Source organism: Nematostella vectensis, chromosome 3 (genome assembly GCF_932526225.1).
Source record: "Nematostella vectensis chromosome 3, jaNemVect1.1, whole genome shotgun sequence".
Lineage (NCBI taxonomy): Eukaryota > Metazoa > Cnidaria > Anthozoa > Actiniaria > Edwardsiidae > Nematostella > Nematostella vectensis.
Window position 1 is genome coordinate 7,310,122 of NC_064036.1, and position 17,490 is coordinate 7,327,611.

Sequence of the window (17,490 nt, forward strand, 5' to 3'; positions counted from 1 at the left end):
CCAAACTACCCAGTTTTACCGCCATATAATTAACTGAAAAAGGATGTATCGCGAACGACACATCTTAACGCCCTTTCTACCTGATGAAAACAAATTACAACTGTTTTTCTTTGTAAAAAAAATAACGCGTCGGTTTAGGGTGTTTGCTTTGCTGAAGTCTGTAATCTTTTATAATAAACGATGTTAACAATTCAAGAGACTTTGGTGCGCGCGCGCGAAACGAGTTTTGTCTGCTTCCTCAAGTCGTTCAATAGTTGTCGCGCCTAGAGGCAAACAAGCGATTTTATTTTGTATTTTTGTACTTATTCGAAAATAATTGTAGCTGCATTATTTTCCTTCTTGCATATTCATTCTCATTCACTTTTACATTCATATCAAGTTTCTAAGAACTTGAAACAACCTGTCAAACTCATTGCCAAAGCGCTGTAAATAATTAAACTTTCTAATACTCTTTGCCTGTCTCTTTGCGCGAGATGTTCATTATAAAGCTAGCTTGAAATGACGATCTCTTAATGAGAGCAAATATATTGAGCAGCAATAAAATAAAAGTGGCAAAAAAACAATTCTAAGGACCAAACTATCTCATCAAAATTCATCAATTTGCCGCGCGCGCCCTATAACAAGGTATATGCTGTTATATGCTGTTATTGCGTGACAGAACTCGTAGCCTTTAGCAGTACAAATAAACCAAAATAAGTTAAAATAATCAATCGCAGTACTATTGGTTTTCATACCTTATTTTCGCTATATCGAAAACCTTAAATAGCAGCGTAATCATTTCTTGGGCGATTTGTCGAGGGGTGATCACTGCGCATGTGTGACTCATGCGAACAGGTGTTGTAGGTGTATTGCTATATTGTCAGAGAAACCAACCAAACAACCAACCAACTCCAATGCTGCTTGATTGATGTGATGCTAGTCTGTTAGTTGGCCCTTTTCTCTATGGAGGCAACACGGTGTTGGGAAAGAGTTCTACAATGATATGAATTCTCAAGAATGATTCAATGAATCTTATAGTCATCAGATGACGGGCAATGGCAAGGATTTCTGCGAACACGAAAAAGCTACTACTAAGACTGTTTCTATTCCTTGTCTACTTACTTCTTGGTGCTACTATATTTCATTTTGTAGAAAATGAAAACGAAAGGAAGTCTAGACCTACCAAAGAGTTTCAGAAGAATTTTACGAAAAAATATAATATCACAGATGAAGATATGGAGAAGTTCTTTGCCGAGTTGAAAGAAGCTATGAAATTTGGGTACGATTTGGATATTATCGACTACCCTGTTGCAGACCAGTGGAGCTTTATGAACGCGTTTCACTTTGCTGGAAATGTTGTGACAACTATTGGTAAGTTGAACGCTAGATTAAGGCTAACAGACTTGTTCAATCTTTCATGCGCGAGGCAAAGGTCTCGTATTTTAAACTCAATAATTATCGGTTATAATGTAATGGACATAGCAACAACGTTCATACGAGCGTTTTGGCTGGAATATTGCGGAAGCCCGGTTGTTCATGCATCATCCCATGGAACAAATACAAAGATTACTCCTTTTGAAATCGTGCGAGCTTCGATATCAAAGGGACAAAAATCTGAGTGTGTAAGTGATGTTTTGAAGCGTGAATTGGCGATGCTTTTGTGTCGCGAGAGCCGAATCACCTATAATTTTATTGCAAAGTTTCTAAAGGAGAGCACCTGTCAGTAGTAGGCTGTGAAATATTGAATTCTAGTTGAATGAATTTTGGACGGAAAAAGTATTGCGAAAACCGCAGAACATAGACCTTTTGCGAATCGAATTTGCGGTTTGTATGGAACAGTTCTGAAGGCAGGAATTGTTTGCGACCGGCGCGCGTTTATTTATCAAGCTGCAAGGCCTTGTTAGTCTTACAAAATTTTCTCACATCGCCTCATAGTTGAACACATCTATAAACTAGAATTCAATGTTGGATCCAAAGAACATTTTCTATTGAGCAAAATTTATAATGGCTCGGTTAGTAGAAAGAACATCCTTTGAGATTAGATATTATTTATTCAATTCATGAGCAGACTTGTAACACGATGAATAATCCGGCCACGGACTCTTAAACGGCTATGCATTTCTAAATTATATGATTTAAAAAAAAGATAAGGCATTTCTTTAATCAGTGACAATCGGTTCGAATGTAGAAATCTCAACGAGAGACGGTAAAGGAAGCGTCGGAAAAAGTTTAAAGGATTGACATTAAGTCGCCACTCAACCATTCAAATGACCCTTTCTCCCATAAAAAAAGGGAAATAGAAACGCATTGTGTTTTTGTCGACAACTGCGTTTTTTTATCTTTATTCCGCTTCCCTCGGCCTTAAAAAAGTATCCATGCATTATAGAGGCTAGTCTCGGCATTACACCGTTACACCGTCGATGCAAAACTACCATACATAAAATAACACTGTCCTGAAAATTAGCATGTATTCTCTTCCTCTCCAAAAGGGCCTTAATCAGCCTTTGAACGTGAAAAGCGGATAATCTCAGAACTGGTCTATTAGGAGCACAAGGAATGAAATTGAACGGTGAATACTATACGTATACAAAAGCAGCTTTGGTCTGAACAAAAATGAATGCTAAAACCCGGCTTCCGGAATAGTTCGTTGTTTACTGGATTTGAGCAAACAAGACAGAAATTCTTTTCATGCAAACGAAATAAGAAACTCTAACTGCCGTAGAATACACCCCAATTGTATTTATTTTACTGTTAAAAGCAATCGATCTCTTTGGCAATAAGTTAACTGGATTTTACGCTTAACACCCTGGTAGAGTTGTAAATGGTCGTTGTCGTTGCCAGCTTAGCTATTTGCCAAAATGTTGACATTACAAGTTATTATATGCGTACTTCAAAAACCTCAAAATTCCTTCATTTCGCCTCGAAAACCCGATATGGGAGAACCGCTGTAAACCCGTCAAGTTAATTCTATTCGACCACGGCGTATTCTTTACGATCTTATACCCACATGGTCCCATCTATAAGTCAAAGCTTATTCAAATAACTAAACTCTCTTTTGTCAATCAATCTTGTATAAGCAATTTCCTTAGTTATATTTTTATTAGCTTAGATCGGAAAAACATAGGCCCTAAATGGTCACATAATACGAACCAGATATTAAAAAAAATAAGCATTGGATGATGTAATGAACAGGTTCGCCCCCGTTCATTTAGCAAATTCTTAGGTAAAAAAAAACTTGCCAAGATTACTCTTGTTAACGCGCCAAGTTCATATCAGTTGTCTTATCTTTCTTAACTGACCAAGTCAAATGCCCTTTTGTATAGCCAAAGACAAAACAAATTCATCGCATCATCGTGTTTTTTATTTGGTTTCAAGATTACTCTAATTTCGAAAAATAAAAAAATAAATCATTAACAAGTGATAAATTCTTCTCTTTTTTTATCTTCAAGATGTTGTTATATGGAACACATATGGTCGAGGCTCTTTAAAAAGCGAAACAAGGATGTGTTGTATTCCACTCTCATCTAAAAACCACTCAACGAAAAATAAAGGTTATTGGTCGCCACGATCTGAGGCCAGTCATTCGTAAAATCAATTGGGACAATTCAACATTTCTTAACGTGATAATGATACTCGGCGTTTTTTTCCCTTTTAAATAAAGACTATCCTGTATAAAAAATGTTTGCAAATACTGATCCAAACTTCTCTCCTCTATTTCAGCACATCCAGATTTTCAGCGTAATCCGAAAAATTGTCTCTACTAGGGTAATTAAATCAATTCCGTCGTTTTTCAACAAGGATCTCTTTGCATTAAATCGAGCGTGCTTTTAAATGTTGTTTACCATACGGCTGTCATGCCAATTTGAAAATGGCTTATGATCAGTGTTGGCACATAAAGGCAAATAAAATGTCTCACAAATTTCAATAAAAACTAGCAAAAATCCCATACATATAGAAATTTTCCTTTTGCGTCGCCTTTCCTTCTGTTTGGGTAATTATGGCTCGATTGCGTAACGTTACACTGTTACCGAAAAGATAGAATCAGTAAAAAAAACTAATAAAAGTTAAACGTGACCTGAATATTTTAAATTTCTGCCAAGCAAAAAATGGCATATGCAGACTAGGAACTTTTAAATGACAGAAAATTATCTCAAAATTTAGAAAGGTAAGTCAAAAATAACAATATGGCCGTTCCTAAAGTTATGTTCTGATCAAATCTTTGTTATTAATATTCATCTTTGAGTATCAGTCTTAGAAACATATTTTTTCTTGGCATTCTCAGATTGCTCTTGATTTGATAGAGGTATCACTTAATTATTGTAGAAATATTGTTTTATCTGATTGCCCGGAATTGTGATTTAGTTTTTTTTTAAGTGCTTATATACAAAATGGATTCTTTAAAAGACAAACCTGTGCGTTCGTATGGTGTTCCTCTAGTCCATTCCCGGGCCTGTTTGTTAATGGTCTTATTAATAAGGCTTTCTATATATTGTCTTCTATTTTTTTGTGTTAACGAAGCTTACAAATTTTACAAATGTTTATTAGTATCTTTATTCTTTTAGATTGTAATTGATATTTTATCTGTCTTACATGTTGATGATCTTTAACCAATAGCTTGCCCTGAAATTACGAATCTGCGTATAAATGGTAATAAAATATAAACGTTGTAGGCAAGTCTTAGCGCTCCCTCACTATAAAAGTTTAAGTTTTTTGTTGGTTTGAACATTGTTTAAATATTTTTGTTGCGTGTTTTCATGTCAAGTTATTATTTAACAGTTTTATAAACTTTTTTTAGTTTCTTCCGTCTTCATAGTTCTTCCGTGCCGACTAAGTTACATTAGGGGGGAAAATCGCGAAAAACTTTGCGTTGTTCATGCATAATTTAGTGTTTTTAGCATTAGCGAGTGGGTAATGCCCTCTATATGACAGTCATCTAACACACATAGGGACAGACTCGATTAATTATTAAAACGATGCTAAATTTTTTTTATTCTATCTGCTTCTAAAACAGGCCTTATTTACAACTTGCCAACCCTTTTTAATTTACTTTGCTGAACCTTCGGATAGGAAATAGGACTACATTTTGCTTCAAATATTTTACTTTTAAAAAACTTTATAGGATTTCCTAGAAAACCTGAATCTGTGTAATAAATATGTGACACATATACGAAAGGTGAAATACGCCGCTATTTGTCCACTGTCGTGTGTTGCAATAAAAGAAAAGGAAAACACTTTTACTTCGGGTATTAATGAGTTTTACAACTTTGAAAAACAGCGCCAACAGCCAGCAACAACAAGTAGCGTAGCAAATTGTCCGTACACTAGATTTTTTCCAAAAAAGTATGGCAATTTTTGTCCCATAAAACATAATTGGCCGTGGGTGCTTTGAAAGTTATTGAGTTTCCTATTGTTAGGATAATGGGAATTTGTGGTGATCAATACGAAGTCATATCGCTATCTTAATCTGTTTCATCAAATTGTTTGGATAGTCGTTTATACTGCAAGGATAATGTCCAGGCTCGGAATTGAAGGGATATAACTTAACGTTTTATCTGTACCAGTGCATGGGTAGAATAATAAAAAATGACGAGGCATCCTTTACTGTCAATCTGTCAGTTCTCCTAGGGGACGAAGGACTGTGTGTTTAGTTTGCGGTGGAAATATGTCTTTACACTTGTCGTGCCATTCTTTAAGAATAGTTAATATAGCGCCAAAACAATGCCAAATCTCAGATGAGGTCCAAAAACTTTATTTTAATCACTTAGCCAAAAGAGTTTAATCGTAGTAGTCAATTATAAAGCTGCATATCTCTATTGAGATATGCAGGTATCTTGTGAAGCCGCTACTAATGCGCGAATATTATAGCTATCACTGGAGAGGACTTGACGGAATAATAGCGTCTGAGCTGAGACCCCGATAACTGTCTCACGAATGTCGCAATGCTTTTACTGCTTTAAATGAAATTAAGGAATAGAGACTATGGCAGAAATGGAAGAGTGATTTTACTCTGCCAAAATTGCCTTGCCTTTCTCGGCATTGAAAATCAAAGTGTATATGCAACAATATGTGGTTGAAAAAAGAGGCCAGCTAATCTCCTTTTGTAATCTCGTGTCTCTGTTCCAGTACCGTGCGGTGGTACTTACGAATGTAAGACTGTAAGACTGTCATAATTGAAAAGTGTCTGCCAGCCGCCATTTTGTCATCCCTGCGAAATACCAAATGGGAAAGCATCCATTTCCATTTGCTGATTTAGGGAAGTCGTTGCAGTACTTTCGATTAGATTTGGTTTAATATATAAATTATATATATATATATATATATAACTTTGTTTCAAGATGTTTTTTTCGAGATTTATCCAATAATTTGTTTCCAATATCAAATAAAACAATAACAAAGGGTTGGCTATTAGGGTTAAATAAGGCGAAAAATATAAGGATTTTTCAGACCTTGCCTTTATGGCAAATAAGGACTAAGTGGAGGAATTTTCTGGAAAACAAACGTCAACAGTATTTCAAACATAACACACACAATTGAAGCTTGTAGACATATAGGGATGGATAGCAGAGACCCTAACAACTTATCGACCATCAGCTACCATCCACTAGTCCCGTGCAGTACAATCTGTCTTTTCGTTTGTTATTTTCCTGTTGTTGTTAGTCTATAAAACATTAAGTGTTAATTCTCTTCGTTGGCTTCCTGGGCTAAGTGACGGTGCCTTATACCCTCTAACTTGTTCCGTAATAGTTTTTATTCTTCTTTTATTTGTTACCATCTCAGCAGGCAATATGTTTTCGGAAGGTGAATATTACCTAGGAGGTGGCCTTCATTTCTCGTGGGAAAACACCTCACATTTCGGCTGACGATAAGCCACCCGTGGTGTTCTACCACAAATGATCATCCGTACAGCTGCGTGTTAATCGTTCTCGTTAAGATAAGAGACAGAAAAGAAATGCAAATTGACGTTAGTTTCCGAACTCTTCCTTAACTCAGTATGCCCCATTAGATCCACAATAGTCTAAGACAAAGGGCGCTATTAATGGCCATCATCTATAGCAGGGTGCACCTGGAGTTGGTACTTTTTGCCGATGTGTGTGGGTGCAAATAGCTTAGAATACTTGTGAGGATCTACATGTGACCGACAACCAGTCTCGTCCACGTGCTGTGCGAGAGCGTGTATTACTCTATCATCGAGCACTAACTTATTCGCGCATACGTTTGCCATTTAGGTTCTGCATTTAGTATTGTCTAGGTTTCTCCACTAATGCATGGGAAATAATGAGTGATGGACATTTCTAAATTCTTCTTCTTACAAAGGCGCGTATATAGAGGGTGCGCGCAAAAAAGTGGGTGTTTAATTTAGGGCAGTCAAAACATTTTTTGTTTCCATATGTTAACCTCATATGACCCTTTTAGTCCTTCCTGGGTACGCGCCTGTAACACAAACTGGGAAAGAGATAGGATAAAAGATAGCAACCTAATAAAATAGTTCTACCTAAACAAATGAGAATATGAGAATGAATATAGCAGCCTAATGAAACACTTCTTCTTAAACATAAAACTGAGAAAGAGAAGGAATGAAAGTAGAGGTGAAGAGAAAAACGGACGGACAGACAGATAGACGAACAGACTGAAGGAAGAAATGGTTATATGGTGTGCACCATCACTCCTGTTTTACTCCTTGCATCCCAAGTTTGGATGCATCTGTTCGGTACCCCCCCCAGCCCCTTAAACGTCCCCACTAACATTGTCTCGCTCTTAACCTCTCATATTTGTTTTCCGTGCAGGTTATGGCCACCTTGCACCGCTCACCACGATCGGTCGAATACTCTGCATGTTTTACGCACTGGTTGGTATCCCATTAACGGGTTTAACTTTGCGTTCAATCGGTAACAGGGTCTCGGAAGGTTTATCTACTCTTATTAAGTCATGCGATCGACGCTTCTACAACCGTGAGACCGAAAAACTCGAGATCAAAACTGCAGTCCTAGCTTTTATAATTTTATTGCTTATAATTTTTTTACCTGCAGTTGGATTTCATCTTATAGAACAATGGGAATACATAGAATCCGTTTATTTTTGTTTTATCACCTTGACGACTATCGGGTTCGGTGACTTTGTGCCTGGAAAGGTAAAGAAGACCGTCGCGGACGATGGTGTTGTTGCTACACTGGAATTTTTAAACCTGATTTATATGGTAGTCGGGTTGGCGGTAATGTCTGGCGTTATCGTATCCATCAGTGGCGTCATAGAGGAAAAAACAAAGAACTTTGGAGTGGATCCTATGGAAGCATTGCGAAACATAAGAGTTGAAAATCTGAATTCGCGTGCGCTTAAAAAGTTAGGTTACAAAATGGGTAACGGAGCTCCCGGGGGAGATGACAGTATGGGCCAGAGAATGCCCCCCAAGATGGCCTCCAGAACTATGGGACCTCCTATGAATTCCACGCACGACATACATAAGGTGACTACGGGGAACATGAACAGTATGGCCGATAGAAGTCGATCTGCAGAGACCATGGACTTCCAGGGGCCAACGCCTGTGTTACATTTGAATAAAAAGATAAATGGAACTGCATCTTCGGGAAATAATTCCCCCATGGGGACACCTCCCGAGAAAAGAATGTTCAACAATAAGGTAGCGCCAGCAAATGGCTTTAATTCGGAGGAGAATTTTGCTGTAGAAACTTCGACTAAAAGCGATAGTTTACGACGCAGTTCCGAACATTTATCGAACGGTACCGAAACGGCTGAAGAAGCCCAGGCAAGTGACGAGGATAACATGATACTAGAAAAGATGGAACAGGATTCTGGGGAGAATCAAGCTGATGCAACTCGTAAAATCGTAGTCAAGAGTTTGCAACCCAACTCTAAGCGCGACAGCAAAAATGAACTGGTAGGTTTGAATTCATTATATTTTATATTTACTGGTATCCTAGCAACATCAGTCGCTGATTCTGACACCCACGAGAGAGTTTAAGCAACGATGACGGCGACGGCAAAGAAAACGCGATAAAATGACATCCTTGCGCATAATACCAAACTAATTTTGATAAAATTAACTTCATCTTTCCAAATAAGCGTAGCAGATATAGAAAGTTGGGTTTTCAACGCGAACGTTCCAGCCCTTCCAAAAACCCTGACTGACATTTATCAGACAAACTCCACTTCACGTCTGGCTCTTTAAATTTTTTTTATTGTTTTCTGTCGTTGCCATCGTAGTTGGCTCAACTCACCAGACTATTCGCGGGTAAAATGCGCGAGTCACGCGATCACGTGCGTCATCTTCTGTATTGTCGCCATTTCCTTTGACGCAAACCTGCCATTCCCGTTGTGTACACAGGTGGAAAAATCTATAATCATTTTGTGCAACCCATCCCCTGACTGCATAAATACAGCGAGCTTTCAATCGCGTGGCTGCGTAAAAGCTTAACAAACACGTAGTACGCAAATCACAAAAATCACTTAAAAGAGTAGTCCGCCATTAAGCTCATGTTTATCAAAGCCAAGCGAAACATGTTCCGCAAACAAATGCAATTGCCGAATGCTGTTAATTTTTTTTCCGACGATAGTTTATATTACAAGCCGACGCAAATTGCATGGGATAAAATACATTTAAGATCATTTTTTTCTTTTTTTAGTTGACTCGAATCAAAGTAGAACCGATACATCGAATATCTTGGGCCGTTATATTGGGTCATTTAGCTAATAGTTTTAGAAGCATCTAGAAATCCCACGCTCCTAGCCACTATCGATGCGATTATGATGTGAAAAGCTATACGAATAAGCGGGTTTTTGAATGGCTGTAAATTTGAAAACAAGATGCAAGTAATATCTTAAATTTTAGTGTGAATTTATGGGAGTTCCTCTATGCATCCCCCTCCCCAACCCACTGTGGACAGACGAACAATACGTCTTTTCTTGTCGTTCAATTTCCCAAGTTGAAAAAGAAAATGGGGTTAAGGGTAAAGTAATGGTAAATGGTAAAGGAAACCTTATCATATTCCTGTTACTTTATCCGTCCCACAGATGTAAACCCTTTGTTCATAACTGTACTGCTTCTTATCTTTATTCGATTATATATATGATCCGTATTTATTTGGGCAGATTTGAGCGCTAGTGACACGAAGTGCAAGGGCCTGAGGAAGACGGTAAATTTCGATGCATTTGCGCATGCGCACGTGCACTATATCGCATCCCGGTTGCATCCGGGTACTGTCTAACTCACTTTGCACCCGGGCACCACCGTTTCCATTCACTTTGCATTCCAGCACTGATTAATTCACTTCTGGCCCTGATCAATTCACTTTGCTATATGGCACAGGTTTTATTAATTTTGATTACTTTGCATCCGGAAACTGTTAAATTCATCTTGCATCCGGGTACTGTTCAATCCACTTTGCATCCGGGTACTGTTCAATCCACGTTGCATCCGGGTACTGTTCAATCCACTTTGCATCCGGGTAATGTTTAATACTTTGCATCCGGGTACTGCTCAATCTACTTTGCATCCGGGTACTGTTCAATCCACTTTGCATCTGTGTACCGTTCAATCCACTTTGCATCCGTGTACCGTTCAATTCACCTTGCATCCGGGTACTGTCCAATCCACCTTGCATCCGGGTACTGTTCAATTCACCTTGCATCCGGGTACTGTTCAATCCACCTTGCATCCGGGTACTGTTCAATCCACTTTGCATCCGGGTACTGTTCAATCTACTTTGCATCCGGGTACTGTTCAATACTTTGCATCCGGGTACTGTTCAATACTTTGCATCCGGGTACTGTTTAGTAATTTGCGTCTGGGTACTTTTTACTTTGGCCTTATTTTTTTTATTTACAGGCTCGTGTCCAGAGGGGGGTCCGAGATGGGTTCGACTCCGGTTGGCCTCTTTGATTGTAGTTTACAGTTAATTTTATGTGTGTATTAGGATAAAAAAAAGGGGGTGCGCAGTCATAGGTATCATATGGAAAAAGCATGGTATTTGATCCCTTAATAAGAAATGACCAGCACTTTTTGCCTCCAAGGGGGGACGGGGATGCGCGCGCACCCTGCACGCCCCCTGTTTCCGCGCCTGACTAATGACATGTTACCAGACTTCAGGTCAGCGGATTACTAATCATATTAATTGGCGCGAAAAATCAACGCAACTAAAACGTCAGTCTTTCTCATAATGAAAATATTTTTTTTTTTAAGCTGTCTAGGTATCTGTAAAAAAAATCACCAACCCAAATAATTGTGCATATCAATGCGGGATTTTTAATTAGTTCTTCGCCGAAAGTATTATCTTTGTTTGAAGAAAAAATCTCTAAATTAAATGTTAATAATTTATAGCCTCTAGGAGCTCGAAATTCCTTGATTGAAAAGTTATAAGGACAATTTCGATAGGAAACAAATTACATTTCGAGTGTTATAGCTGGGAGTATGAAGAAACAGATGTTCTCGACCTTGATGACCGCGCCAAGCAATCAGCCATTTGTAACAAATATGAGAAAAGTGAAAAGTGAAATCTAGCTTGTTTTCAATTGAAATTAAAATTTGTTCGATAGGCAATTAGCTTAGAACACCATTACCTATCTCAGGACTAATTGAAATGGAAAAGTAAATGAAAACCGTTATTGAGGGGCGGTAAAAGACTAAAGGTTTCTGCTTTGGTTTTTTTGGATATCTTTCTTTCAATATTTCACTTATACACTGAAAGCCTTTTGTGACTCTACGATGGTGTGGGTGATTTAACTCATTGTAAGAATATGCCACTTAGCTTTTAAAGATTGTGTTTCAGTGTAGGCGTATTTTTCAAGAGGAGAGCGTGAATGCACTCATTTTATTGTCACCAAGCAGCGAGCACCCACTCACTGATAATAATTTAGCACTAGCACGCTACGCAAGCAGACACCAAGTCCTTTCTTATTCTTATTCCCTCTAAATCAAGTCGAACACTCCATGCCAGTACGCACACCAAGTCTCCCCTAATCCTTTTTCTTCTTTCTCTTGTATCAAACAGCATCATCACGTGACACTGTAGCACCATCACGTGACACAGTGGCATACCTCGCTAAATTAGCACTCCACGGCGATACACACATCACACGGCTTCTATTAACCTTTCCCTTCTTTCTCTTAATCAAAAAGTCAAGTCTCACTAATCCTTTTTCTTCGACAGGTGGTGGAGGTTCAACTCACCCCAATGCCGTCACCGATACCCTCACCCTCCCCTCTCCAAGCAGCAGCTGTGTCCCCCCCGCCCTTCAACCGCTCTGAGCCTGACATAGGCGAAATTGAGACGTACGAAGAATCGATAAAGGGAAGCATTGACTCGTCGAATACATTCACCCGCGAGGATGGACAGAAAGCAATGCTTCAACGAAGCATTTCTAGAGATTCCAACTCCAAGGACCTTGGCCTATCTATGGATGAGCCGCCCAAAGACAGAGACCTTTCCTTAGATGAACTAGGAGGCCACGTGGTGGCTTCCGCAGCAAGCATTGAAAAACACTCTGAGACTTCTAATGGGTTCATTTCTAAAGGAAGTTCGTTTGGTCCAAGAAGGGGAAAGTTAAAATCAGAGGAGCACATTGACCTTGGTGATAGAACAGTTTCACGAAGGATAACAAGATAACACGGAAAGTAGGGAGGGGTTTTAAAATGAACTTGTAGAATAAAAGCGTTTTAAATACAGTGGAATTCCGATTTAACAAGATTCATTAACTTAGTTGAATAAGGAATTTTTGTAAATCGGAATTTTACTGTGCTTCGAAGGCTGGTCCTGAGAATAAAACGTTGACGTGTGACCCCAAAGAATGCCGGGTCACTACTGTGGATCACATACCCACGGCGGCCTTGCAGTTTACCAGGTCGGCTGGATTGATAAGAACATTGCGTAAGGAAAGAAATATCCTTAGATGATATTGCATGGCTAGCGCGTTAAGGTCTTCTTCTGGATACCAGTTCGTATTGCCAGCCCAAAATTTTGTATACAAGGCTAGGTATTTTGTAAATGGCTAGGGAGTCTGCATTTTGTGATCTTACAAGCTCATGAAAATCTTGTAAATAGAGAGACGTTTTTAATAGCTCCCATCATCCAATGCGTACAGAAACACAACGCTATTTATTGAACCAGTCGTTCAATTTTAAAATACTGGCTCCCTGTGTTTTAAAGGGTAACCTGTATTAAAACATAAATAGTTATTTTAACGTACGTTATCATAATACTTTATATTTTTAGCTTCAATAAAAAACTCATTAACAGTATGAAATTATGTAAATTAAGTAATGCAGTGTGGATAACTGATAATTCGCAAATAACAATTTCGAAAAATAAAAAAGCAATGAAAAACGTGCATCTCGACTTCAGCGTTCGAGTTCAGTACCATGATGCCACTTTCAGTAATCACGCACATCCATCCTCGTGGACCATGATGCCACGCGCACTGATCCCATTCATCCATCCTCGTGTACCATGATGCCACGCGCACTGATCTCTTTCATCCATCCTCGTGTACCATGATGCCACGCACACTGATCCCTTTCATCCATCCTCGTGTACCATGATGCCACGCGCAGTCATCCCATTCATCCATCCTCGTGTACAATGATGCCACGCGCACTGATCCCATTCATCCATCCTCGTGTATCATGATGCAACGCGCACTGATCTCTTTCATCCATCCTCGTGTATCATGATGCCACGCGCACTGATCCCATTCATCCATCCTCGTGTAACATGATGCCACGCGCACTGATCCCATTCATTCATCCTCGTGTACCATGATGTCACGCGCACTCATTGCATTCATCCATCCTCGTAAAACATGATGCCCCGCGCACTGATCCCTTTCATCCATCCTCGTGTACCATGATGTCACGCGCACTGATCCCTTTCATCCATCCTCGTGTACCCTGATGCCACGCGCACTGTTCCCTTTCATCCATCTTTGTGTACCATGATGCCACGCGCACTAATCTCTTTCATCCATCCTCGTGTACCATAATGCCACGCACACTGTTCCCTTTCATCCATCTTTGTGTACCATGATGCCACGCGCACTGATCCCTTTCATCCATCCTCGTGTACCATGATGCCACGCGCACTCATCCCATTCATCCATCCTCGTGTACCATGATGCCACGCGCACTGATCCCTTTCATCCATCCTCGTGTACCATGATGCCACGCGCACTCATCCCATTCATTCATCCTCGTGTACAATGATGCCACGCGCACTGATCCCATTCATCCATCCTCGTGTACAATGATGCCACGCGCACTGATCCCATTCATCCATCCTCGTAAAACATGATGCCACGCGCACTGATCCCTTTCATCCATCCTCGTGTACCATGATGTCACGCGCACTGATCCCATTCATCCATCCTCGTGTATCATGATGCCACGCGCACTGATCCCATTCATCCATCTTCGTGTACAATGATGCCACGCGCACTGATCCCATTCATCCATCCTCGTGTACCATGATGCCACGCGCACTGATCTCTTTCATCCATCCTCGTGTACCATGATGCCACGCGCACTGATCCCATTCATCCATTCTCGTGTACAATGATGCCACGCGCACTGATCCCATTCATCCATCCTCGTGTACCATGATGCCACGCGCACTGATCTCTTTCATCCATCCTCGTGTACCATGATGCCACGCGCACTGATCCCATTCATCCATCCTCGTGTATCATGATGCCACGCGCACTGATCCCATTCATCCATCTTCGTGTACAATGATGCCACGCGCACTGATCCCATTCATCCATCTTCGTGTACCATGATGCCACGCGCACTGATCTCTTTCATCCATCCTCGTGTATCTTGATGCCACGCGCACTGATCTCATTCATCCATCCTCGTGTATAATGATGCCACGCACACTGATCTCTTTCATCCGTCCTCGTGTACCATGATGCCACGCGCACTGATCTCGTTCATTCATCCTCGTGTACCATTATGTAACGCGCACTCATCCCATTCATCCATCCTCGTGTACCATGATGCCACGCGCACTGATCCCTTTCATCCATCCTCGTGTACCATGATGCCACGCGCACTCATCCCATTCATCCATCCTCGTGTACAATGATGCCACGCGCACTGATCCCATTCATCCATCCTCGTGTACAATGATGCCACGCGCACTGATCCCATTCATCCATCCTCGTGTATCATGATGCAACGCGCACTGATCTCTTTCATCCATCTTCGTGTACCATTATGCCACGCGCACTGATCTCTTTCATCCATCCTCGTGTATCTTGATGCCACGCGCACTGATCCCATTCATCCATCCTCGTGTATCATGATGCAACGCGCACTGATCTCTTTCATCCATCTTCGTGTACCATTATGTCACGCGCACTGATCTCTTTCATCCATCCTCGTGTATCTTGATGCCACGCACACTGACCTCTTTCATCCAGATCCTCGTGTACCATGATGCTACGAGCACTAATCTCTTTCATCCATCCTCGTGTACCATGATGTCACGCCCACTGATCCCTCTCATCCATCCTCGTGTACCATGATGTTACGCGCACTGATCCCTTTCATCCATCCTTGTGTACCATGAGGACACGCGCATTAATCCCTTCATCCATTCTCGTGTACCATGATGTCACGCGCACTGATCTCTTTTATCCAGAACATCGTGTACCATGATTTCACGCGCACTGTTCCCTCTCATCCATCCTCGTGTACCATGATGTCACGCGCACTGTTCCCTCTCATCCAGATCATCGTGTACCATGATGCCACGCGCACGGATCCCTTTTATCCATCCTCGTGTACCATGATGCCACGCGCACTGATCCCTTTTATCAATCCTCGTGTGCCATGATGCCACGCGCACTGATCCCATTTATCCATCCTCGTGTAACATGATGCCACGCGCACTGATCCCATTCATCCATCCTCGTGTACCATGATGTCACGCGCACTCATTGCATTCATCCATCCTCGTAAAACATGATGCCCCGCGCACTGATCCCTTTCATCCATCCTCGTGTACCATGATGTCACGCGCACTGATCCCTTTCATCCATCCTCGTGTACCCTGATGCCACGCGCACTGTTCCCTTTCATCCATCTTTGTGTACCATGATGCCACGCGCACTAATCTCTTTCATCCATCCTCGTGTACCATAATGCCACGCACACTGTTCCCTTTCATCCATCTTTGTGTACCATGATGCCACGCGCACTGATCCCTTTCATCCATCCTCGTGTACCATGATGCCACGCGCACTCATCCCATTCATCCATCCTCGTGTACCATGATGCCACGCGCACTGATCCCTTTCATCCATCCTCGTGTACCATGATGCCACGCGCACTCATCCCATTCATTCATCCTCGTGTACAATGATGCCACGCGCACTGATCCCATACATCCATCCTCGTGTACAATGATGCCACGCGCACTGATCCCATTCATCCATCCTCGTGTACCATGATGCCACGCGCACTGATCTCTTTCATCCATCCTCGTGTACCATGATGCCACGCGCACTGATCCCATTCATCCATCCTCGTGTATCATGATGCCACGCGCACTGATCCCATTCATCCATCTTCGTGTACCATGATGCCACGCGCACTGATCTCTTTCATCCATCCTCGTGTATCTTGATGCCACGCGCACTGATCTCATTCATCCATCCTCGTGTATAATGATGCCACGCACACTGATCTCTTTCATCCGTCCTCGTGTACCATGATGCCACGCGCACTGATCTCGTTCATTCATCCTCGTGTACCATTATGTAACGCGCACTCACCCTTTCATCCATCCTCGTGTACCATGATGTTACGCGCACTGATCCCTTTCATCCATCCTCGTGTACCATGATGCCACGCGCACTGATCCCTTTCATCCATCCTCGTGTACCATGATGCCACGCACACTGTTCCTTTCATCCATCTTTGTGGACCATGATGTCACGCGCACTGATCTCTTTCATCCATTCTCGTGTACCATGATGTCACGCACACTGATCTCTTTCATCCATGCTCGTGTACCATGATGTCACGCGCACTGATCTCTTTCATCCAGATCCTCGTGTACCATGATGCTACGAGCACTAATCTCTTTCATCCATCCTCGTGTACCATGATCTTACGCGCACTAATCCCTTTCATCCATCCTTGTGTACCATGGTGCCACGCGCATTAATCCCTTCATCCATTCTCGTGTACCATGATGTCACGCGCACTGATCTCTTTCATCCAGAACATCGTGTACCATGATGCTACGCGCACTGGTCCCTTTCATCCATCTTCGTGTATCATGATGCCACGCGCACTGATTCCTTTTATCCATCCTCGTGTACCATGATGCAACGCGCACTGATCCCTTTCATCCATCCTCGTGGACCACGATGTCAAAGGCACTGATCCCTTTCATCCATCCTCGTGTACCATGATGTCAAGCGCACTGATCCTTTTCATCCATCCCCGTGTACCATGATTTCACGCGCAGTGTTCCCTCTCATCCATCCTCGTGTACC

The 17,490-nt window shown here is 41.5% G+C and overlaps 1 protein-coding gene across 2 annotated transcripts; it reads left to right on the forward strand.

Moving 5' to 3' along the window:
* The first annotated feature begins 798 nt into the window (after nt 1-798).
* Nucleotides 799-12,775, forward strand: LOC5513661. Of its 2 annotated transcripts, XM_048724692.1 has the most exons (4): nt 1,213-1,350; nt 3,700-3,744; nt 7,764-8,872; nt 12,141-12,775. In XM_048724692.1, exons 3-4 carry the CDS (start codon nt 7,811-7,813, stop codon nt 12,594-12,596), a joined length of 1,518 nt encoding a protein of 505 aa, XP_048580649.1. In that variant the 5' UTR covers nt 1,213-1,350; nt 3,700-3,744; nt 7,764-7,810; the 3' UTR covers nt 12,597-12,775. The 2 variants fall into 2 exon arrangements, with proteins under 2 accessions (XP_001633871.3, XP_048580649.1); XM_001633821.3 differs by lacking the exon at nt 3,700-3,744 and having other exon boundaries at nt 799-1,350.
* The last annotated feature ends 4,715 nt before the right edge of the window (nt 12,776-17,490 follow it).

Coding starts and splice junctions, on each gene's coding strand:
- LOC5513661 (XM_001633821.3), top strand. CDS start 1,035: ATGGCAAGGATTTCTGCGAACACGAAAAAGCTACTACTAAGACTGTTT. Junction 1,351..7,763: donor AAATGTTGTGACAACTATTG/GTAAGTTGAACG, acceptor TTTTCCGTGCAG/GTTATGGCCACCTTGCACCG. Junction 8,873..12,140: donor GCGACAGCAAAAATGAACTG/GTAGGTTTGAAT, acceptor TTTCTTCGACAG/GTGGTGGAGGTTCAACTCAC.